The following is a 25,989-nucleotide window of genomic DNA, read 5'->3' as shown; positions in this document are numbered from 1 at the left end:
TCATCCACAAACACCCAGGCAGAGAGAGAATGGGATAACTAAGAACCCGAGGCCCCACCAGCCAGAAACAATCAGGACAAAAGGCATAGTGCTAAACCAGGCAAAGGGAATGGTGATCTCAAAAGCAAAGACACATTTGTGCTTTTGTACAAAATTCATTTCTATTTGTGTGTGTGTGTGTGTGTGTGTGTGTGTGTGTGTGTGTGTGTGTTGCTGGCAGTGTATGCCATGTGTACTTGAATGCTTACAGAGGGCAGATGAGGACATAAGAACTCCTGGAACTGGAGTTCCAGCAGTTGTGAGTTGCCTGATGTAGGTGAACTCAGGTCCTGTGGAAGAATAGCAAGTGTTTTTAACCACTGAGCTCTCTCTCCAGCTGCAGCAGCAAAGAATAGGCAGCGATGGATACTAACTATCCCAGAACAAATGCTGGTTATTGTTGGAGGTGAAAGAGAATGTCTATTTAATGTGTGCTTGCTTTCCTGTGAAGGTGAGATGATTTTACCTTATGTATCTGTGAAGTTTGAAGAGAGAAATATCCCCCACAGGTTTGTGTATTTGAATATTGGGTCCCAAGTTTAGGAAGTTATTGAACTTTTAGGAGGTAGAGCCTTATTGGAGGAAGCCTACTAGGAGTGGGTTTTGAAAGTCTATACCCTCACTCCTCTTTTAAATTGTTCTTTCTGCTTCCTGTGTGTGGTGGAGGTGTGACCTGTCAGCTTCCTGTGTGTGGTGGAGGTGTGACCTGTCAGCTTCCTGTGTGTGGTGGAGGTGTGACCTGTCAGCTTCCTGTGTGTGGATGGATGGAGGTGTGACCTGTCAGCTTCCTGTGTGTGGTGGAGGTGTGACCTGTCAGCTTCCTGTGTGTGGTGGAGGTGTGACCTGTCAGCTTCCTGTTTCTGGATGGAGGTGTGACCTGTCGGCTTCCTGTGTGTGGAAGGAGGTGTGACCTGTCGGCTTCCTGTGTGTGAATGGAGGTGTGACCTGTCAGCTTCCTGTGTGTGGATGGAGGTGTGACCTGTCGGCTTCCTGTGTGTGGGTGGAGGTGTGACCTGTCAGCTTCCTGTGTGTGGTGGAGGTGTGACCTGTCAGCTTCCTGTGTGTGAATGGAGGTGTGACCTGTCAGCTTCCTGTGTGTGGTGGAGGTGTGACCTGTCAGCTTCCTGTTTCTGGATGGAGGTGTGACCTGTCAGCTTCCTGTTTCTGGATGGAGGTGTGACCTGTCAGCTTCCTGTGTGTGGAAGGAGGTGTGACCTGTCAGCTTCCTGTGTGTGAATGGAGGTGTGACCTGTCAGCTTCCTGTGTGTGGTGGAGGTGTGACCTGTCAGCTTCCTGTGTGTGGATGGATGGAGGTGTGACCTGTCAGCTTCCTGTGTGTGGTGGAGGTGTGACCTGTCAGCTTCCTGTGTGTGGTGGAGGTGTGACCTGTCAGCTTCCTGTGTGTGAATGGAGGTGTGACCTGTCAGCTTCCTGTGTGTGGTGGAGGTGTGACCTGTCAGCTTCCTGTGTGTGGGTGGAGGTGTGACCTGTCAGCTTCCTGTGTGTGGGTGGAGGTGTGACCTGTCGGCTTCCTGTGTGTGTGGTGGAGGTGTGACCTGTCAGCTTCCTGTGTGTGGGTGGAGGTGTGACCTGTCAGCTTCCTGTGTGTGGTGGGTGGAGGTGTGACCTGTCAGCTTCCTGTGTGTGGGTGGAGGTGTGACCTGTCAGCTTCCTGTGTGTGGTGGAGGTGTGACCTGTCAGCTTCCTGTGTGTGAATGGAGGTGTGACCTGTCAGCTTCCTGTGTGGTGGGTGGAGGTGTGACCTGTCAGCTTCCTGTGTGTGGGTGGAGGTGTGACCTGTCAGCTTCCTGTGTGTGGATGGAGGTGTGACCTGTCAGCTTCCTGTGTGTGGTGGAGGTGTGACCTGTCAGCTTCCTGTGTGTGGTGGAGGTGTGACCTGTCAGCTTCCTGTGTGTGGTGGAGGTGTGACCTGTCAGCTTCCTGTGTGTGGTGGAGGTGTGACCTGTCAGCTTCCTGTGTGTGGATGGAGGTGTGACCTGTCAGCTCCCTGTGTGTGGGTGGAGGTTTGCTTCCTAAATTGCGTTTGGTTCTGTTTTTTGTTTTTCTTTTTTTCATACCAATGAAGAGTAATGAGCACAAAATCCAGTATTGATTTTGAATTTTCTTAAAGTAGATGCAAAGGGGAAGCATGAAAAAACCAACCCTGCATTCCAGGAAGCTGTCTAGTTATCTTAATCTCTGTCTGTGCCATGGCAGTGACTCAAAGAAACACAAATGTGACATTCCATATGACTTCTCTTAACCAAAAAAATGATCTTCAGGTCTGTGGCCATCTTTCTCAACTCAAAGCAGTTTCTCTTCAGGCTCTGCCCAACAGCCTAAGGTCTTCATCCATCAAAGTGAAAAACTCCCCTCTCGCCTCACTCAGATTCCCACCTGGACTGTTCTATTCCCCTTGCAGTTTATGGACCATCCGCTATGCATTCGCTCAGCACCTTCCTGTTACATTCTGTGACGAAATACCAGACAGACCCCAAGGCCTGGGGAGCCTGCTGAAATGAGGGGTGAGAGTGTGGCAAAGCCAGGACATGACTGTCGCCCTGACTTCTCTCCATCCATGTTCCTGAATCTCGCTCTTTCTTCCTGCGATGAAATTGAGGATAAGCAGCAACTTAAGAAAGGAAGGATCCTTTCAGCCAGCAGTTTGACGGTACAGTCTACTGTGATGAAGAGGTCATGGCAGCTGGCTCTTGAGACAGCTGCTCACATTGTACCCACAGTCAGAGGTTAGAGAGAGATGACGCTGGCACTCAGCTCACTTTGTCCTTTTCATTCAGGCTAGATCCCTTGTCCATGGAATGCTGCTGTTCATATTTAGACTGGGTCTTCCCTCCTTAGGTAGATCTTTCTTGAAATGTCCTTACAGACGCCCAAAGGTGTACCTCACCAATGTCCTAGGTGTTCTTTAATCCAATCTAGTTAAAAATTAAAATGAATCACCACTCTTCTTGAGCTCAGGTTTGACAGGAGATAGCATATATATACGTGTGTGTGTGTGTGTGTGTGTGTGTGTGTGTGTGTGTGTGTGTGTGTGTGTTAACCGGGATGCCACAGTACAGGAGGCATAAATGTGTCCTAGGTAAAGAGAAATGACCTGAAGTGAGAGATCATGCCATCCATCAGGTAAGGCCACAGAGAGTCATAGCTCATAGCCAAAGAAATGCTTTGTCCCTTTTAATTTACTTATGGTAAAAAATGCCAAGCTCTACTTGCTGTCCTCACATTGTCACTGCCCCTCCTAACGTAGGGCATACCCCTCCTCTTGACTCTCAAGATCGTCATGCTTTGGACTTCCTTAGGATGTATTGCTTTCTAGCTGTTCCCCCTGGCATCTCGCTACTGATGAAGACTCCACTCCAGTGTCACACACTGAAGCAGAGGCATGGCCACCCTGTGTCACACATGGAAGCAGAGGCATGGCCACCCTGCTTTTGCTGCAAGCAGAGCTTGCCTTCATCACAACCGTCTGTCTCCTTCCCTGCTATACCCCGAACATGAACTTGTCAAGGGCATAGAGCAAGTTGGTTTGATATTTGTCTCCCTAGTGCTTAATACATCTAGCTCTCAGTAAATGTTTACTGCTGCCTGCTTGGTAAGTCTTTTTCCTTTCTTTCAAAGGGCAAGTTGAAGGGCTATCAACTGTCAAAAGCTGTTTAAATAATTAGTGTTTCCTCCAGTGAGAGGAGGGAAGTGGTTGCATGCCAGAGCTTTTATGAACTTGGGATGGAGTCTTCTCTGCTTACCTTGGAGGAAAGGTACAGGGGGATCGCCTGGTTTTAAAGGCACTAACCCCTTGTGAATTCTCACATGCGTGTCATTTGGCTGAAACCCCAAGTTCATTTTCAATATGCAGCTGGGAGTAGAGATAAGGGATGCTGGCTAATGAGACTTCAGGGGCCTGGAAAGCAGGATGAGGGGGAGGATTTTATCCAGCACAGCCAGGTGAGGAGAGAGATGGCTGAGAGAGACACAGCCCCTGGGGCCAAGGGTTCCCTCTCTACACGTCAGCTCTCTATGGCTATGTGTGAAGCCTCTGTTTTCAATGCTCAGGCCTTTGAACCTGTAAGGAAATCTTTGGTTTACGCTTTACCCCTGAGCTATACTCCAAGCCCCATGAAGACACTTTGAGGCACAGTTTTGTTCAGTTACAAATCCAGGCCCAGAATCTTTCATTTTGTTCCCCGAAAGTCCTTTGGGAGTGTGCTACAGGCTTTTCTGGTAAGGAAAATAGAATGTTGCTCACTGGGTATGGAGCCAGGGTAGGTGAGGAGTTAGATGCGAGGTAACAAAGGAACACAGCAGCTGGATAGCAGCAATGAGGTCTCTGCATAGTCAGCTTTCTCCACTGAGGTGAAGAACACTTGGACCTGCAGGTGGCTTCTTCACTCTGCATCAGAGACTATGGGCATCCCCCCACACATCATCACTTGCTTTGTGGTTCCGACATGACCCAATTTTTAGACTTTTCTAGATCACCATAAGAAGAAATATTATACAAGGGAGACTCAATCCATGATGATGATGGAGGGCAAAGGGGTTCCCTCATCCCATGAATATATCCCAATCTCATAAACATTCATCAAAAATGTCTTTAGAATATACAATACAGAATCTACTGGACTCCCCCTGCCTACCTTTAGGTAGCCCAGTCTAATTTCTCTCTGGGGTGTTTGTTTAGATAAATAGCTAAATAAACTGCTCAGATATTCTCTCTCTCTCTCTCTGTCTCTCTCTCTCTCTGTCTCTCTCTCTCTCTCTCTCCCTTTCTCCCTCCCTCCCTCTCCCTCTCTCTTGTTCTTTCCTTTAAGAACATAAGAAGCCAGAGACACCCTCCCCAAAGTATCAGTATGTGATTTAGGCTTTTGCTCCTGTTTTCAAGTGAGGTGATGGAAATGCTGAGATGGCAATGTGCCACAGGATCGAGAACATCAGCTATTTGTCACACAACTGTGACTGGGAACCCTGCAACCAGCTCACATTTTCTGAAGCTCACAGGGAGGCAGAATTTCTCAGAAAGTCTATAGTTACCTTGCACACAGCACAGGAGAGTCAATATGCTGGATGTAAATGCAGTTTACACGTGCTGGCATGTCATCAGTTTCTACTGAGAGGCACCATTAATCGAGGCGCTTCTTTGGGTCTTCAAGAGGCAGTCACACATGGAGTTAGACACTGACCAATAGGCAGGTGCGTTGACTCCATCTCTTCAAAAAGAAAAACACAACCGACTCATTACTCACCAAGCTGAGCTTCTTCCAGAACTCTGGTCCTTCTTCCATCTCTCTGAGACTCGGTGGAATGTACCAAAAGCAAATATTGGTATATTCAGGCTGCAGATTAAAAAAGTATAATAAGAAGGATGCTGTTTTGTTATTTTAAGATTCTTCTTAGAATGTAATTAAACAATGAGTTTTAAACTCTATGCTAGTCTCTCAAGAGTCATCAAGTGTACAACTTATAATATAGCCAAACTCTTGCAGAGTAGTTCTGCATGACTTCTGACTATTTTACTGGAGTTTGAATCTAGAAGTTTTTTTTTTCCCTATACATAAAGGGTGGGCTTAAAACTCAGCACATGAGCAAGCACACGCACACACACGCGCACACACACACACACACACACACACACACACACACACACACACATTGTAACATAGACATTGTCACAGAATAATTCTCATCTTCATTGGCGCACAATGTAAGAAAAACCATGTCAAAGACCATCAAAAGACATGTACTCAACTAGCATTTAGCATATTATGGGGTGGCTTCACAAGGGAGATACAATTCCTTTTTATTAAGAATCCATTGCAGATGGCAGCCACTTTCTTTACTGGACACGCAGCACTAACAGTTATTTAGACATCTTTGATACTTTTTCACTACGAATGTAGTTGGTAGCCAGTAACTGATGCTTGCAGCTCTTACTAGTTGCTGGGCTGTCAGCACTCCCACTATGAAGTCTGCTGTACTTCAGAAAGAATAAACAGCTGACATCTCTTATCTTAAGATCAAGACTGGTACCACATGGAGTTCTGCTGTCTGTGGCTTTAAATTATCACTGAGAACCTAGGGATGTTTCCAGCTCACCACGGCAACTTCCTGATCTACTAGCCCTTTCATCTTTGCAATTTCTACATTCTCATTGGACTTGACAAAGAGAAGGAGTTACAAATCGTTAAACTAGAGAGTCGTTTTTACAAAGTAACTGCTGTTCAGTTCAACTCAGTTTCCACTCCCCTTTATCACAAGACAATGTTTTATATGTTTTATAATACAAATCTGCAAATTTTACATTTGGGCCTCTGATTTATCATAGATTTAGTTCCTCTAGATAGACTTGCTGAGCTTCTAAAATAGTTGATCATTTAAAATGAATAAATTTTTTTCAAACACTAATTAGAAAGTGGAAGAAAATGATAGTTCTCTATCTGTCATTTGCTTCTAGGTATCAAGCTATAAATCAAAGGTACACATCCCCAGTGCCACTGGCATCAGTTACAAATGTATTTGCCTTCAGCTCTAAGCCCACCCATTTTTTGGTTCTCTACAGTAATGGTGGTGGACCCTGTAAATATTGCAAATGTTGGCGTATCTAATAGTGTATGTTGTCATCAGTATGTATGTATGTAGCTGGAGGAATGCTAAAGGAAGAGGTGACTCTTCCCAGTGTGCTTCATGAGTCCCATGAAGGAGCAGGATTGTTTTCAACAGCCCTGGGAGCCCAGAAGCAAGTAGTTACTGCTTTAGGGGCATCTTAGCAAAATGGCAGTTCTACTTCCTGGCACACTGCCCAGGCAGCTTTGGAGGGTGGAAGTTATCACCAGCCAGGCCCATGACTTGACTGGTGACTTCTATGAGCAGTCTGCAGCCACTTCTCATCTCTGGCCCCTGTAGAAAGATGGCTTCCCCCAAAAGCATAACATAGATGTCTAGTGAGTCTTCAGAGTGTGACGTCTGCCCCATTCCCACTCTTTCCAAGGGGATCTGTTTCTCAGCCTGTGAGGGAGTGGCCTCTTTTTCCTGGGTTCCATCTCAGTTCTGGAAGGGACGCTGGTTCTCTATGGGTCAGTTCTAATGTCTGTACAGTTTTAGTGAGCTATTTCATTCCAGTAAGATCACCTCTCATGCCCCAGGTCGCTGTTAATAATTGTGTATATTATGCATGCATATGTGTGTATGCACTGCTATATCTGTGTATCATATCTGTCTGTCTGTCTATCCATATCTATATGTCTAACTTCCCTATCTTTTATAGACTTATCTACCTGTATCCTTCTCACTTCAAGTTACCAGGCCACTTCGTTTTGTTTTGTTTTGTTTTGTTTTTCCCCTTTGAATGGACCCTACTACATCATCAATATTTATTCATTGTTATTTGTGTGGAAATACTATGACACATGTCTGACAGCTGATCTCTGTGGCATACCATCTATGTCTCAAGTCATGCCCTAGGCTGTTCAAGTCTGTTTCCTTGTGCAACTTTCTTTTAGCTACTGTGATAGTAACTTTTTCTGTGGCCCCTTCTGCTCAATATTCTCTTTTGAAGGGCATGGCTCCCTGAAGTGACAGTTGACAAGGTGTAAAGCCCTTCTGATACTTCACTGGAGGACTTTGATCCTCCATTTGGTGGCATAAACTCACTTTAGTCATTTCCAAGTGAGTGAGCAGGAAGGAACTCTTTGCCCATTCACCAAGAACACAGTTGAGTTTCCTGTTCTGCTCTTCCTGCAGCTTCTGTCCCATGCAGTGACTTTCTGATGAGCCTCACAGCACTCATGGCCATTTTCAGGGCAGAATCATGCAGATGCCACTTGCTTTTAATTTCCTTCATGTATGAAAGCATGACCTCTGAGCACCATGGGAGCACACGCAGTCTAGATTCTCTACAAACCATAGCGTTTTGAAGGCACAGAAAGGGTAACTGACCATGTGGTGGAGTGGAGAAAATGGTAGCAACAAGCACATTATTCTCATCTTTTAAGGACCACTTCCACTATACGCTGGCTTCCAAAGAGAAAACCAAATGGGTGCTTTGTTAGCAATACTAGAAAAGGTTAGTGACTAACAAATTAGCGGTCACCAATAGTTACTAAGGTCAATTTCTGTAAAACAATGCCATATCTGTTTTTTACACAATCTTTCCATCAGAATAACAGTAACAAGAAGGTAACATGATATATTTTATTAAGAATACATGCAGACTCTAGCACTCAGATCAAAAGAATCAATTATGCAAATATAGAACAAGGAGACACTGAACAAGGTAGATTTCGAAAGTCTTCATATTCTTGTTTTAAAAACAAGATTGTAGTAATTGAAACTCTTTAAGGATGGCACCATGGATAAAGCCCAGGTTTTAGTCACAAGACTGGAATTTCAAACTCACTAAATCACATTCGTGTGTGTGTGTGTGTGTGTGTGTGTGTCAGAGGTCATCTTCAAGCAACATTTCATAGGTAACTTCCACATCTTATTTTTGACAGTGTCTCTCACTTGTCTGGAATTTGCCAAGTAGGCCAGGCTGCCTGGTCAATAAGCCCCAGGGATCCATTTGCCTATACCTCCCTAGTGCTGACATTACAAGCCTGCACCCACGTAATCCTACTTTCTACATGGGTACTGGAAATCAGACTCAGGTCCTTTTGCTTGCACAGGAAACATGATACTGACAGCCATTTCCCCAGCACCTCCCCAGGTCTTGGCTTAGACAAATGCCACATGATCTGGCCTCTGCTTTCTATACTGTAATGTGGGGTGACACTGTCTATACCATGGGCTCAGCTGGATGAGTGGAAAGAGAATTTATTCGCAGTGGTGGGTAGCGTACCTGCCACATGGCAGGTACTCTGTGAGGTTAATGACTATTCCTTGGGGCCATCCGGGAAGAAGGAGATGTCCTTTTCAAGTCGATGTGCAGTCTCATTAAAATCTGCACTAAATGAGACAAATCACTGTGAACATTTCTGGACACCATGTCTGAAAGGAGATCCTAAGATGTATAGAGTATCTAAAGAAGGCCGACCAAATTGCTCGGCATCTGAAGCAGAATTTCTGTGTTGTGGAGACTGGATGAGGAATTAGAATGAGAAAATGACTTATGTCATATGCCTGTGCCCAGAAACTCAGAGCCTCCCGAGGAAGTGGGGTGGAAGAGCTAATAGGCAATGAGTGTTACGACGAGAGACTTCTACATTGTAAGAAATGGATAACACATCAGTGGACACCTAAGTCTTCGGAGGACTGAAAAATGAGCAGAGGGCAGAGTTTAATGGTGAGAAATTAAGCTAGAGATAAGGTTTGCTTTGCAGTGGGCTTCTCCACATGCCATGCTTGGGGTCCCAGCTTGCTTCAAGAGGCAGTGTGCAGTCAGGATAGAGTGTCAGCCTAGCTATAACTTACGTTTTGGAAAGTCATTCGAGAGCCATGTCAAGAGATGGGCTAGAGAGGGTTTAGATGAAAGAGGAAGATCCTGCCAACTGAGAAGTGGTTGGCTCTGAACCAAGACAGGCAGAAGACTAAGTAGTCAAGCAGAAGAAAAGGGGGTGGGGAAAGGTGCCATCAAGAGGTTTGCTTGGACGGATCATGGTCCTAATAACCCAAGGAAGAATGTGAACTTTTGGTAAGAAAAACAGCTGCACATCAGCTTCAGGAAAGGTGAGTTGGAGGTGAAGTTTCTATGGCATCTAGGGAAACCAGAGGATAAGCAAACATGAAAGTCAAGGGGGGAGCCATATACAATGGTAATGAATGCTGAGCCCTGTAGTGATGTATTATGATTTATTAAAGCTTGCCTGAGGATTCAGAAAGCAAAATCAGCCTTAAGCTATAGAGATCAGGCAGTGGTGATGCACACCTTTAATCCCAGTATCTATAGAAACTGAACAGTGGTGGCACACACCTTTAATCCTAGGACTTAGGGTTAAGAGGTAGACAGATATCTGATAGTTCAAGGCCACACTGAGCTACAAGAAATATATCCAGTCCTAAAACTCTCACAAAGATGATGTCAGCACTTAGGATCACACGCCTTTAATCCCAGGACTCATGAGAGGTATTTAAGACAGGAACAGGGTCTCAGAGCTGGATTGCATTCTCCAGCCACATGGAGGATAGGAAGGCATTGAAGTCTCAGGACTCTCCAGCTACGTTGAGGAGAGCCTCACAATCTGGGATTGCAGTCTGAGGAGTCAGGATTGCCTTTCAGTAGAGGTGAGAGCTAGTGGTTCACTGCTTTGCTTTTCTGATCTTCAGCTTGAAGATTGAACCCCAATATCTGTCTCTGGGTTTTTTACTTATCATGCAATAAAACCCAGATGTCAGAATCTTTCAGGAGACTATACTAATAGAATAAATGGTGAAGCATGAAAGAATAGGAAAAATATTCAAATGGTATTAAACCAAGAGGACCTCACACCAAGGCTGAGAAGAGAAAGTCACAGGAGAAGGTCAGAGAAACCATTGCAGGTGAGAACTTCAAGATGGAGTGGGAAACTGTATAGTAGAAGTCCCAGAAGTTGAAATAAGATGTGTTATATCTCAGCAAGTAAAGAGGTCACCAAAATCACATCAGTCTGTGTGAGGTAAGTGATCTAAGGTAATTCACAAGATTCTGGGTACACACCGGGTGGGTGGGGGCCATAAGCATCCATAGTTAGAACATGGGCATTCAGAGCTATCTGGTGGAGGAAGAGCCAGTGAGCTCTCCACAGGTGGGAGCTGGCCAAGAAGGTCGACAAGATGTTCTTCATGCCTCTAAAAGTCTATGAATCCCAATAACACTTCCTAATGTAGAATTCAAGAAGACAAAAATAAAAAGGCGAATAATTCAAACTCACCCATGAGATTGGAATGAAAATGTGAACAGGAGTCTAAGGAGTATACCTGTAGGAAAGTAACTATCAGATCTTAGCTCCAACAGAGAAAAGAGACAGAGTTATAGTTTTCAGGGGACTATGAATAATGCAGAATTCATCTGAAATGATAACTTTCAATCATCTTCAGGAAGATAGACATCACTTTAGCCCTTTTCAGGAAAAGACATTCAAGTGCTAGATGCTCTGTTTTCCTATGTTCATTTACAATTTCTAATGTTGTATTTAAATCCCCCCCTCCCTGTCTCTATCTTTCTACCTCTCCCCCTCCTCCTCTCCCCTTCTCTCTCTCCCTCTCCATTTTAAAGTTAACTTCACACCTACACATGAAATTAAAGGCCCAATTCTTCTTTAGTTCTTGAAGCAAAAATCAAGGGAGACAAATGTAAATGAAATATGAACATTCTACAGCAGGGCTTGGCTGCGGCTCAGTGCTAGGCATGTGCTGTGCCTGTGGACTCAGCTTCAATTCTCAGATGAAGCAATGAAGACAAAAACCCAAAACACTGCAGTGGAAATTCTGGATGGGTTGCACAGGAAGCCTCCTAATCTATTGGAACCAGTTGGCTTCTATAGGGAAAACAACACTCATGGGTTTGGAGTGATGGCTCAGCTGCGGAGAGCACGCACTGCTCGGTGGAGAACCTGAGTTCAGGTTCCAGCATTTACTTCAGGCAGCTCACAAACACCTTTAACACCAGCTCCGGGGGTTCTAACACCCTCTTCTGGCCTTTGTAGGTACTACACAAGGTGCCCATACCCACCCATGGACATATACACAGAGATTAAATTAAAAATTAATTAAAAAAATAAAATAAGTAAAACTTTAAAAAAAATACCCAGAACCAAAGCCTGCCTAACAATGAAAGCTTACCTTATAACAATATGAATTTAATTCCCCAAAGATGGTGCTAAGTGTCCCTCCCTCCTTTCCAGGGCCTTTAGGAAGAAGGTATCTGTGTCATTTGAGCAGGTTATCTGTTTCCCCCAGCACTTTTACTTTCAACCTTACAAAAACAAACAAACAACAAAAACCCACCAGGCATTCCAAAATGCAAAGTGTTTCTCATGACTCCTGTGGCAATAAAGCAACCCAAATTTGATAAAATAAAGGGGGAACTCAGCGTCAGGAAAATATAAAATGTGACTCTGACTTAAAGCAGCAGTGTGAGCACTGGCTGTCCCCTGTATGTGTAGATATTCATATGATACAGGGCCAGCTAAGAGATCCACCAACATTCGGACAGCTAAAGATGACATGATGCATGCATGTGTTCATCTGTAATGAATGAAATCGTATTTGTGGAGAAAACGGGTGGAGCCAGAGGTCAATATGTTAGGTGAATGAGGCGCTCGGTATTGTGCTGTCCACTTGACAGCCTGTAACTCCAGCTCCACGGGATTTGATGCCATCTTCTGGTCTCCACAGGCAACTGAATTCATGTTCACGTATCTCTCCAATTGCGCATTGGCATATCTGTGGGGCACTATTTTATTGATGATTGATGTGGAAGGGCCCAGTCCACTGTGAGCAGTCCAATCCCTAGGTATATGTTCCTGAACTGTATAAAAAAGCAGGCTGAAGCCGGGCATTGGTGGTGCACACTTTAATCCCAGCACTCGGGATGCAGAGGCAGGTGAGTTCGAGGACAGCCTGGTCTCCAGAGCGAGTGCCAGGATAGGCTCCAAAGCTACACAGAGAAACCCTGTCTCCAAAAAAAAAAAAAAGAAAGAAAGAAAAAAGAAAAAAAGAAAAAAAAAAGCAGGCTGAGCAAGCCAGAAAAGCAAGCCAGTAATCAGCACTCCTCCATGGCCCCTGGTCTAGTTCCTGCCTCCAGGTTCTTGCCTTGGTTCCCTGTAGTGAGAGGTCTCCGAATGGAGGCATGGATTTGTATCCCACTTCTGACACCAGAATGTGCTAGTAAAATGATACATGGGATAGGGATGAAGTAGGTTAATTTTATTGGGGAGAAATCACCTACATGAGAAACCGATAACCCAGAGTCAGTGCATCCAATCTCAGCTGTCCTCCGAGACCCAACTGGAACCCAGCCAGAGAGCAAGCCTGTCCTTCCCCTCAAACCTAAATCCCACAGGCTCAGGTACGCACCTGTGACCATGCCCAAGTGGGTGTGGTCAGCACCACAGGTACCTCGTAAGTTCTCTTACTACAATTTCCCTTAATGATAGACTGAAATCTGTAAGCAGAAACAAACCCTTCCCTTCCCAAGTTGTTTTCGGTCAGTGTTTTATCACAGCAACAGAGAAGCAAACTAGGACGGTGAGATAAGCATTCACCACCCCGCTAGTTTTTGTTTGCTTGCTTTAATAGGGATTGGTGGATATTAAACTCAGGTCCTCATTCTTGGAAGGCAAGCACTTTACCAACTGAGCCATCTCTCCTCTACCGATTTCACAATTTCACCCTGCTAATCTAATGCCTCCATTACAACTGTTGTAGCACTGATAACTCTATTTATACTCATTCTAGAGTATTCCTCATGAACTTATTTCTTTTCTGAAGGCTTCTATTTACTGTTTTCCTTTTACTTCCCATTGGAATATGAGCATTGAGTGGGGAATCTCTCTTGTCTTAAATACTTCTGAAACTGCTGGCACACACTAACATCCAATGTATCTTGCTGAATAAAAGATTAGCACAGATTATCTAGACATTTTATACACAGCCAAGTTCCTACAGTGGAATCTATAATTGGTTTTACATTAGGTTAAAGATTACAGTGAGGTTTCACAAGATCTAAGATACCCTTACCCTTCACAGTTCTTAAAAGCCAGAATGAAACATGGGGCTGGAGAGATGGCTCAGTGGTTAAGAACACATAGTGGCCCTGCAGAGGGCCTGAGTTCAGTTCTGTCACACACATCAGGCAGCTCACACAGCCTGTAACTCCAGCTCCATGCCATCTGACACCATCTGGCCTCCACAGGCAACCGCACTCATGTTTGCATACCTCCCCACGTCTGCCAGGCACTGTTTTATTGATGATTGATGTGGGAGGGCCCAGTCCACTGTGGGTGGTCCAATCCCTAGGCTAATGATCACGAGTTGTATAAGGAAGCAGGCAAGTACATACACATAATTTTTAAAAAGCATACAGGCCGGGCGTTGGTGGCGCACACCTTTAATCCCAGCACTCGGGAGGCAGAGGCAGGTGGATCTCTGTGAGTTCGAGACCAGTCTGGTCTACAAGAGCTAGTTCCAGGACAGCCTCCAAAGCCACAGAGAAACCCTGTCTCGAAAATCCCCAAAAAATAAAAAAATAAAAAAAAACATACAGTTCACATGAAGCAGGGTTCTTGGGCTGGGTAGATGTGTAAATGGGTAAAAGTACTTGCTTAGTAAATATGAGGACCTAAGTTGAGATTCCACCACTCAGGTAAAAAGCCAGGCATGGCTGAGAATGCCTGTAACCTCAGCATTGGGTGACAGAAACAGGCAGATTCCACAAGGTCTAAGAACAGTCAGTCTGGATGAAGAGACAAACAACTGGTCCAGTGAGGAACCCTATCGCAATAAGCTGTTGAGGTATAGAGGATGATACCTAATGTCTTGCTCTGGCCGTGTGCATGCATGTGCACACACTCATGTACATGAATATTCCCCGCCCCGTCTCTCTCTCTCTCTCTCTCTCTCTCTCTCTCCCTCTCTCTGTCACACACACACACACACACACACACACACACACACACAGAAAGAGGGTTTTTTATATTTCCTTACTTAATATTTTAGCAAAAACATTCATCTTCAGAATCACCTGACGTCTTATACACAGCAAGAGACCCAACATCTACGATGAAACATCCCATTTCCCGTTGCTCCGAAGCTCATACGCGCTCATTATTTTATTAAAAAAAGAGCATGTTGCATGCTTTACACTCCCTTCGTTGGTCTTGCATACATAAGCACAGTATTTGCAACACAATCACTGTGCCATTTCTGTATCAAGAAAGAGGTCATAATTTATTCAGCATTATCCCTGCTAATTATTATTGAGCATTTTAATTTTCAACACTTAGAGGCAAGTGCATTCTCTGTGAATCCAACCAAGGGAAAAAATGTTCACTAATACAGTAAATTAACATAATGGACTGTATGAATTAAGCTAATGACTTGTTTCTTAGCCTGCAACACAAAACCAACACAATGCAACAGATTAGACAGTGGCTGCCTTCATCACTGTTGACTGACACAGCACAGAGTGCAATTCCACAAGCACTTACTTCCATCAGTAACTTGAATCCTTCTCTTTTCTTGATTTCATCTACCAGGTACCTAAAATTAAAACAATGTTATTTTAAAATAACAATATTGATACTCTGTACTCCCAAAATTCTATGAATTGACTTCCATAACTCAAACTGTGGCTTCTGCTGCAGAGCTGGGGCTTAGGTCCTGAAGGCACAAGCAGAGCTCCAGATGTGGACAGATGTCTCTGAGGACATCTGTAGGACCACACTCTGGGCCTCCCTAGGAGGACACATCTTGTTAAGGAGATGAGTCAATCTCACATTATAACACGAGCTAAACTCCAGCATGAAAGTCAAAGAGCTATTAGTTCAGAGTCAATGAGCTCCCACTAGCTCAGGTCAGCTGTTTCTGTGGGTACTCCCAAAATGATCTTGACCCCTTTGTTCATATTATCGCTCCTCCCTCTCTTCAAGTGGGCTCTGGGAGCTCATCCCAGTGCTTGGCTGTGGATCTCTGCATTTGCTTCCATCAGTTGCTGGTTGAAGGCTCTGTGATGATAATTCAGGTAGTCATCAGTCTGATTACAGGGGAAGGGCAGTTCGGGCACCCTCTGCACTAATGCTTAGGGTCTTAGCTGGGGTCATCCTTGTGGATTCCTGGGAATTTCTTTAGTGCCAGTTTCTGGATAGCCCCATAATGACTCTCTCTGTCCTGTCCCCTCACGTTCTTCTCCCTGCTCCTCTTCCTCCATCCCCTACCACATTACCCTCTTGCCCACCATGCTCCACATGGAGCAGTTTTGCTTGGATTTTAAGTTTAAGATCAAAGAGTCTAAACTAATCATTTCTATGGCTAGAACAGAAGGCAAGAGGAGCAGTGATCAGCATGGAGTCACAAGCAAGGGGGTGTGGATAGAGCCGGGGTGTCTATGATGGCCAGTTGAATATAAAGAGCATTATTCCACCACAAGCAAAGGTCTCAGACACACAAGACTTGGGATATGATTAGAGCAGGAGTACAATGACACTGAACAGAGTGAATAGCAATGTCCGACTCTTCTCCCGTGGCTTGGTTTTTTAATCTACATTTAAACGGGGACATTTTACAAGGTCCACTCCCAGGTAAAAAGCTGTAAGAAATAAATGTCTACTCACATAGGGAGAAGCTGTGTTCTACAGAGAAAATCCCGTGACAGGTTATCTAAGCCAGAGTAGTCAGCCCTAAACACATGTACATATAAGTAACAATAAATGGACTTGGGGTCTGTGTGTGTGTGTGTGTGTGTGTGTGTGTGTGTGTGTGTGTGTGTGTGTGTGTAAAATACTAACTGAAGAAAGGGGGGTCATGTTTGAGAGGGGGACACAAAAGGAGTTTGGGGTTAGAAATAATATAAATACCATACTTGTGCATGAAACTCTCTGAATATTTGACCCTGGAAACAAGTGATTTGATCATGAACTTAAAAATCTCAGCATTGACCCAGCATTTCAAATTTCAAAGGGTCAGATGCCTTTAAGGAAATGTACAAAACTTTGGAAAGAACAGTGTTTGCCAGATAAATATTGTATTCCACTCTAAACACAAAAAGAGGAAGAAACAGAAAGATGGAAAGAAAGAAGGATATAGCACACTCACCAGCAAGAACCGGCTTCACAACTTATGAACTCATGATGTAGCCATGGCAACATGAGCACGATATTAAATTCTATATATTCAATTAACTCTTGGGAACCTTTCCCCTATAAGAATTTTACACTTGAGTCTCATTTGATAACTTCAGAAACCAAACTAATGCAGATTTTTTCACAAGTCAGAAAACCCCAGAAATCATGTGAAGAGGTTGGGTTTTGTTTGTTTGTTTCTTTATCATCACATTACTTGCTATAGACCATTCTAGAATGTGGATACCAATTCTAGTTTATAAAATTTGGACTTTTATTTCCTCTCAATCTTATTTATATATCTTTTACAGAAGATATAATATTGATCCTTGAATGTAGATGTTATTTTTAAATGTACAAAATCCCATTATTGACTAGCCATATAAATCTTTTATTTTGGACAATTATGTTGTATGCACACAGAGAGTCACAAAAGGATTGGCATTCTACATGCACATTCAGATGCCTGATTATTGTTTTCCAGACATGACATACAGTAGCTGGAAAGTCTTGGAACCTTTAGCACACAATAAAAAGCAATTCCAGTCATTGCTAAGCATCAGAAAAAGTACTCAAGATCAGTGTCCATCGAGGAAACACTAATGAAACGTCCATGCTGAACTGTCTTTCCCACATGCTGTGGGATACAAGAGCCAGAAGAAGTGGGTACATGGTTGCTTTCTGTTTGAAGAAACCACACTTGTGAGTTAGCTAGGAAAAAATTGATCATATGGACACACAGAGAGATACATATAACATTTGGATATATATATATATATATAACATGTATTGCACACATGTTATAGCTACAGCTCTCTGTGCATCTTCTCTACACTATTATCAAAAGCAAAGTTATAGTCAAAACTCCGAGGCTAGAGGATTAAAATGTTCTGGGTGACCCAGAGTTGTATGGTGTACCTGTTAAAATGGGTGGGCTCTACCTCTGTCAGTCAAGCCCTGTACTGTAAATAACACATCCATGAAGCCTAAGAGCAAAGCATTGAGAAACATAGGCAAGTTGATTCCATTTTCATCATTGTTTTAGAAGAAAGAAATCCTAAGTAAGGGCTGGGGAGATGGTTCAGCAGTTAAGAACATTTGCTGAGTAATAATGAAGAGAAATTCAGATCCCAGTGCCCGCGTAAAACAGCAGGTATGACCCTGCACATGCCTGCCACCCCATATCCAGCAAGGCCTGAGTCAGGAGGGTTGCTGTGGCTTGCCAGCTCAGAAACTGATAGCTCAGTGTTCAGGGAAAACTTTCCCCAAGGCCGTATGGACGTCTTCCCGTGTCTTGTTGGCTGAGTAACAGACCCAATTCTACATTAATTGTTGGCAAAACATTGTTCTCAGCTAGAACATTGTTCCCTCAATAATACCAAGATGCTGTCATCTGTGTCCCTGACTGGAGGAGGCTGAGCGAGGAAGGTCTTTAGTTACAGACCTCCCAGAGCCTTCCTATCACATCCTGATAGGCACTGGACTTTCCAGGGGAGGAGTAGAGAAGTTCATATCACCCACACAACTTAGACCGCGTTGACAGCATTTTCTTCTGACAGATCAACTAGTGACAACTATCCTAGAGGTCAACTATCTCACAGAGTGTGGCTCAGAGACACTAATGTAGAGGACTTCTTTAAGGAACCTGTATCTTCTTCATACATGAAATGGGTGTCAGGAGGGAATCCGGGTATGTTCTGGGTCATGTCTGTCTGCATTTATGCAGGTGATTTGGTATTTATAATTCTTAAATATATGAAAGCAACCTAAAAATAAAAATCATTTTTATTGTTTTTAGAAAGTCTATTATTATTTGCAAGAAGCCAGATAAGAGATATACATCCAGTTTTGGGGAGATGTCTTTCTATCAGGGCCAGACAAGTAGCCTACTGTAAAAGTAACCCTAATTTCAATAACATGGTTCTCGTGTCTCCCAGCAAGTTTAGCAGAGAAGACAGAGGAGGAAAGGTATGTACGGGGGGGGGGGTGGTGGTGGCTTACCTTAGTACTCTGGCTTGATGCTGCCATGTACGATAACCAACATCTTATTCAAAATCTTGCTAATTTTATGGAGACATGCTTTCCTAATGCTGCAGACCTCCACTCTCCAAGCTGTTACATTGAAATGTTTGGCTTTGGGGCTGGAGAGATGACTTTGAAGTTTAGAACATTAACTGCACTTCAGAGAACCCAGATTCAGCTCCCAGAACCCACATGTTATTTCGGAGCTGCCTGTAACTGCAGCTCCAGGGAATCTATCACCCTTTTCTAGCTTCTGAGGGTTCATTACCGTCCATAACTCCAGTTCCAGGGGACTCAACACCTTCCCCGGGCCTCTGTAAACAGCAGGCATAGAAATGATATACACACATATGTGTAGGCAAAACACTCAGACACATGATGTAGGAAATGAATAAATTTCACATGCCAGGATTTCCTCTGTCCTTCTGGCAAGCCATTATTTTCTTCCTGGAAACAGCCATGCCAACCTTGTTCTCAATTCACCATCCACTTAAGAGTTTCCCTGCAACACTCCAGGCTGAGTTTATCTCGGATGTCTCCTTAGAATTTCTTCTGATGGATACATGGAGGCTCCCAGAGTTCTGGGGGTTTCTCCATCTGTTCTCTGTATTCTCTGCCTCTACCAGAATGCATATTCAGGCTTGTGTGGTGCACAGCAGGCTCATGCTTAATTCTATTGCCACTGTGTTTTCTTATAAATTATTAAGTGTGTGTGTGTGTGTGTGTGTGTGTGTGTGTGTGTGTGTGCGCACACGCACGCACGTGCACACACTCATGCATGTCACATATATGCATATATGTGGGTTCCTACAGAGGCAAGAAAAAGATGTCAGCTCTCCAATGCTGGAATGAGCCATCTAAGATCCCCAGTGCTGGAATGAGCCATGTAAAATGAGTGATGGGAATAGAACCCTGGTCCTCTGAAAGAGCAAGTGTTCTCAGCCACTGAGCCATCTCTCCAGTCCCTCAAATGATCATTTAGAGAAAATAAATATGAAAGTGTTGCCCCTTCCTGTTCTGCCCTTCTTGTAAGAGCCCCAAAGCACTGGGTAGCACCACTGGCTTTCTCTAGACAGGAAATGGTTAATCCCTCAGCATTCACACAAGTCTGTGAGATGGATTCTACCTGCCAGACTGCAGGTTGTATGTCAGGGGGATTAATAAATGGCACCCTGGAGACCCAATAAAGCAACACAATGAAAGCCTCTGTTGGTTGTTGTTGTTGTTAAGACCCACACAAATGCTTCTTCTAGTCTGCTTTAAAAATTGCCCCCCAGTGAACATCCATTAACCACAAAGCTGTGGCAAAGGCCTAGAAGGAGCTCTGAGCAACAGGTAGCCCTGGGTTTGAAACAGGGCTGGCTTCTCTAGGCAGGAGTCAGAACTACACGGTCATCCACTCCGCATCCCCCACCCCTTCCTCTCCTTCCCTCCATGTGAGTGCATGCGTGTGCACGTGTGTGCATGTGTGGGTTCACGTGCATGCATGTGTGTTGGTACATGTGTGTGCATATGTGTGGGTGCATGTGTGTGCATGTGTGTGGGTACATGTGTGTGCATGTGTGTGGGTACATGTGTGTGCATGTGTGTGGGTACATGTGTGTGCATGTGTGTGCATATGTGTGGGTGCATGTGTGTGCATGTATGTGCACATGTGTGCATGTGTGGGTTCACGTGCATGCATGTGTGTTGGTACATGTGTGTGCATATGTATGGGTGCATGTGTGTGCATGTGTGTGGGTACATGTGTGTGCATGTGTGTGGGTACATGTGTGTGCATGTGTGTGGGTACATATGTGTGCATGTGTGTGGGTACATGTGTGTGCATGTGTGTGCATATGTGTGGGTTCACGTGCATGCATGTGTGTTGGTACATGTGTGTGCATGTGTGTGCATATGTGTGGGTGCATGTGTGTGCATGTGTGTGCACATGTGTGCATGTGTGGGTCACGTGCATGCATGTGTGTTGGTACATGTGTGTGCATGTGTGTGTGCATGCCTGTGCATATGTGTGGGTACATGTGTGTGCATATGTGTGGGTGCATGTGTGTACATGTGTGTGGGTACATGTGTGTGCATGTTGTGGGTACATTTGTGCATGTGTGTGGGTACATGTGTGTGCATGTTGTGGGTACATTTGTGCATGTGTGTGGGTACATGTGTGTGCATGTTGTGGGTACATTTGTGCATGTGTGTGGGTACATGTGTGTGCATGTGTGTAAGTGCATTGTGTGCATGTGTAGGCAACAGGTCGATGTTGTGTGTTTTCTTCAGTTGTTCTCCAACTTATTTTTTGAGACAGGATGTGTCACTAAACCTGGAGTCATTGATTCACCTAGACTACTTGGCCAGCAGCAATTATAGGATCCTGCTGTCCTTAGCCCTGTGAATACAGGCACAGCCAGTGTGCATGGCTTTTTCTTTTCTTTTAAAAAATTTTAAGTGTCTGTGTGTAGTATCTGCACCTCTCTCTCTCTCTCTCTCTCTCTCTCTCTCTCTCTCTCTCTCTCTGTGTGTGTGTGTGTGTGTGTGTGTGTGTGTGTGTGTGTGTGTGTGCATATATGCATATGTGCCCAGAAAGGCCATAAGAGGGCACCAGATCCCCGTGAGCTGGAGTTCCAGGCAGCTGTGAACCGCCTCACAGGGTACTAGGAACAGACCTCTGGCCCTATGCAGGTCAGAAAGCTCTCTTAACACCGACCCAGCTCTCCAGCCTTATGCTGCCTTTTGATGTGGGTTGTGGGTACTCATGCTTTTATTTTCCTACTTATCCATCTCACAGCCCTGGGGAGGGGGTGCTGTTAACCCCAGCCAGCCACTCCGCACACCTGCTGTAGACTCACAGGACCAATGATCCCTTAACAACTCAAAGACGGGATTTTGAGTCATTGCTTGCTCTAGAGAGAATTACTGTGTCCGCAGTTGGAATGGGAAGGTCATATGGAGAGTGGAAGAATCCCCAGCAGTGGCCCTTTCCTTTTACCTAGATTTCAGACAGCCCACACCATCAGAGTCCTTCGCCTTTTAAACGTATCTGCTCTTCCAGAGGTTGGGAGAATGTGGATGAAACAGTGTCCTTGGCACTACGGGACCCTTCACCCATGAACTCCCAGCTGCTGTCATTGCCTGCACAAGATCAAGCCAGCCAACACTCCAGCCTGGATGAGGGAGGGCTTCGAGGCCACTCCTAGCCGAGGAGCTACTGAGAGCTGAGGGCTGCCGGAGGAGGGTGAGTCAATTGACTTTAGGAGTGTGGCCCCTGCTTGGTAGACCATGCTCCAGTGAACAGTTCCAGACCCGTGCCTATGTAGGCAGCACTAATTACACTCAGTGGGTTATTAGAACAACAACACAAAACAGGAGGACATGAAGTTGGGAGGGGTATATGGCAGAGGCCCAAGAGGAGTTGGAGGAAGAGTGTGTGAGATTCGTATAAACAAATATGACACTGTACATATGGATGAAAGTGTCTAGTAATAACTTTAAAATGTTTTAAAATATATCTTCCTTGCTTTGCCAGGGAAGGAGAGATAATTATTTGGACCTGGTCTATCCAAATCTGGTCCTTCCCTCTTAAGGCAAACATCAATTTCAGAATGAGGCCTGTTTAGATTCAGGAACATGGAAGGGTGATTCTGGCTGGGCTGAGCTGGGAAGGTGCTGCATGGTCTTCAGTATCTAAGACACTTGATGGTGGGCCTGAGGAATAGCTTAACTACACCAGATGTTAATAATGTATGAGTATCTTCAATTGTGGTCCCCTCATCAGGCCCGCCTTGCTGCAGGTAGCAATAATCTACCGGGGAGGGTAATTCCTCTGGGTGGTAAAATAGATAACTCTGAGCAGACATTCTGAGGAGCAAGCTTTCGGAACATGTGTGATATCTGGCAAAGTCTGGATTGAATTCCCATGGGCTTACAGACAAACAACGTCAGACCTGGAGGCTCATGTTGAAGCAGAGAATTTGACTTGTTATCGTCGAATTCTGGGGCCACTTTGTGGAGGCTAATGAGAGCCCACTGCTGAGCATAAGAGGTTCTGCAAACCCAACTCATGGTAGTAGTGTTCAGTCACCACAGTAGTGATTGTAAACCACCTTAAAAGGCTGTGGTGGTTTGAGTGAGAATGGCCCCTGTCTGGTTTCCAGCTTTTGGAACTGTTTCAGAAAGACTAGGGGGTGTGGCCTTGTTGTAGAAGGCGTGTCACTGGGGGTGGGCTTTGAGGTATCAAAAGCCCATGCTGGTCTTTGTCATGCACTCACCACTCTGCCTCTAACTTTTGGATAAGATGTGGGCTTTCAGCCACTGCTCCAGCACTATGCCTGCCTGCCTGCCTGCCTACCTGTCTCTTTTTTCCCAGTCATGAACTAACCCACTGAAACAGTAAGCAAGCCCCAGTTAAATGCTTTCTTCCATAAACTGCCTTGGTCATGGGTTTCTCTCCACAGCAATAGTAAACCCAGTAAAAAGGCAGACTGTTAATTGGGGTATTTCTCCTGACAGACATTTTATCTGCTCATGGTTCACACCAACAGAACACACACCAGAATTGAGAAAATATTTGACCACTTAATAAACAAACAAACAAGTAAGGCTACAAACCAATCAACAAGTTCAGAAAGAAATTAGACCAGGAGTCTAAGAATCTTTATCCTAGGGGAAAAGTCCCCAAGCTTGTCATTTCAGTCATTCCGAGAGGGAGGTGGGTAAAAGGAATCTGTCCCTTTTCTTGGCATTGGGCATAGGAAGATAGTGTGACTTTTGCTGACCCTAGGAATATACTGTTGTCCACTAGGATCACCCTAGGAATATACTGTTGTCCACGAGGATCACCCTAGGAATATACTGTTGTCCACGAGGATCATGGAAAGATTAGGGGCATAAAGACCCATTATGAATAACAGCATGAACGCAGAGGAATGTTTTCCTCAAATATTTAAATATAGGTCACAGAGCCTGCAGCGCTATTCAGTGAAATGTTAATTCCACTCAATTCAACTTGACAAACGTTTACAAACAATAAGGATTTGTTGGGTTGAATTGAAATGTTAACATTTATCCTGCTGTGATATTGCATCTGAAAGAATTAGAAAGTATCCTTAGACTCTAAACTCCAATCCACCCTGAGATGAATATTAACTTCAGAATAAATACTGTCATCAAATATTTATATCTTGCCTTATTTCAAGACACTTGTCATTGAGTCACTAGGAGGCTTTGGCAAAATAACACCGCACCCTGCCACATTTAAATAGTACAAGAAAATAAGAACCAGGGGCACAGCTTCCTGACTTTTATTTTAACTTAATGGGCCGGTATGAATATTTATTATAAACAGTCTCCTGTTCTCATTTCTGGGTCATTGTCTCTCTTCTTCTAGCAGAGGCACATTATCCCCATCTCTAGTTAAGGCACATCCTTTCCAGATTTTTCTAAAGCATTATTTATTTATTTATTTATTTATTTATTTATTTATTTATTTGTATGTGCATATGTGTGTGTGCCTGAGTGAATGTATGTGCACCACGTGTGCTCAGGAGCTCATGGAGGTCAGAAGAGGGTATTAGAGCCCCTGGAACTGGAATTACAGATGGCTGTGAGCTACTGTGCATAACTGCTGGGACCACAACTAAGGTCCTCTGAAAAAGCAGTAAACAGTCTTAGCCACTGGGCATTTCTCCATCCCACTCAATATCTTAGAAGACTAGATGGCTGACACTCCATTTGAGTCAAGGACCTATGTCTCAGTATGGCCATACCATGCTACATGTTGGCAACAGCAACCAATTGGCATTTCTCTCACTCAAGAATAATTAAACTGTCTTTAGGATTGTTGTATTGTGCTTGGTCTTGAACCTGGTAAAATGCAGATCTGATCCTGGTAGCCACTATGGGAACAAACACAGCATGCAGAAAGCATCATAACCGAATGGCAGAAAGAAACAGGCCTGGTGATATTCTGTGAGCCTTGGGTCAAGGTATATCAGAAGTCATCAATCAGCTTTATAAGTGATGCGGGATAGTGTTACTTTCTTCATTTATCACAGCATGGGATTTCTGTTATTTATACCTGTTATTTCTGTTATCTATACTTCAGTTCCCTGGGGGGAGGGGACGCGGGAGTTAGACCTAAGGTAAAGATTCTAGAAGGTTCAATGATCCATAGAACTTAGTGAAATTGGAGGATTCAAATGAAGCAGATCTACAATCAAATTGTCTCAGGCTAGTTTTTTTTTTTTTTTAAATGTGTGTGTATGAGTGAGAGGGTATGCCTGCCTGCTTGCATGTATGCATGCATGCACACACATGTATGTGCACATGTGTGTACATGTTTGAGTGTGGCCACTTGCATGTCAAGGTCAGAGGACTGCCTCGGGTGCTGGTTCACACCTTCCACATTGTCTGAGGCAGGGCATTTTTATTGTTCTTGACTACATGTGCCAGGGCGACATGCTAGGGGACCCTCCTGTCTCGGCCTCCCATCTCTCCCGAGGAGCACTGAGATTCTAGACAGGCACTACCAACCACACTTGGTTTTCCTTAGGTTTGGGGGACCCTACCTCTGAGTCATCATGCTTGCACAAGAACTGCTTACCCACTGAGCTATCATCTCTCCAGCCATCTTGGGCCATCTCTCATTGTAACAGTTACTAATTGCTTGTGGGGTCCAAATGGTATGCGGTTCCTTTCTGAGACACAAATTCTACAGAGAAGTGGCTATATGACTGCAGAAAGCTGTGGGCATGTGTTAACCTCTAATGAGGAATGTCCTCACCAGAAGACAAGGCCAAAGGGCAGGAAAGTGTGGAAGAAGGAATTCAGATAAAGGGGATTCAAGAGACAGGTTAAAGTCTGCTTTCGGAGCTACCTTTAGTAGCTAGCTAAACTATTCATGAATAGCAATGTAAAACTGTTCATTTCTGAAATGAACCCATAGTCCTGGGTCTCTGTTTACCATTACCCTCTTTTCAAGGTCCCCTATTGCCCACAGCTAGGCCAGCCAAGACAATTGTTCACTGCTGGCCTAACACCACTTTGGCTGTTAGATAAAAACTTTAAAATGTATTTTCAGCAGACTATTACTTTTCACCAATCCAAAAGCTAAAATTTCATCACACGTCCTCTAAAATCTAGAAGGAAGTTTTCATTGTGCTGCTATAAT

At 44.3% G+C, this 25,989-nt stretch overlaps 1 protein-coding gene across 1 annotated transcript in view; it reads right to left on the bottom strand.

The window, feature by feature from the left end:
* The window catches only part of Gadl1 (glutamate decarboxylase like 1), a 152,197-nt gene that overhangs the window by 43,151 nt on the left and 83,057 nt on the right, over positions 1-25,989 (bottom strand). The window contains exons 12-13 of the mRNA XM_027415316.2: positions 15,177-15,228; positions 5,301-5,390 (exon numbers count right to left, since the gene is read on the bottom strand). Coding sequence (XP_027271117.1) covers positions 5,301-5,390; positions 15,177-15,228 — 142 coding nt within the window. The remainder of the gene's footprint in view (positions 1-5,300; positions 5,391-15,176; positions 15,229-25,989) is intronic.

The sequence above is a fragment of the Cricetulus griseus genome, chromosome 4 (genome assembly GCF_003668045.3).
Source record: "Cricetulus griseus strain 17A/GY chromosome 4, alternate assembly CriGri-PICRH-1.0, whole genome shotgun sequence".
NCBI classification, from domain to species: Eukaryota; Metazoa; Chordata; class Mammalia; order Rodentia; family Cricetidae; genus Cricetulus; species Cricetulus griseus.
This window is presented reverse-complemented; position numbering and strand designations above follow the sequence as displayed.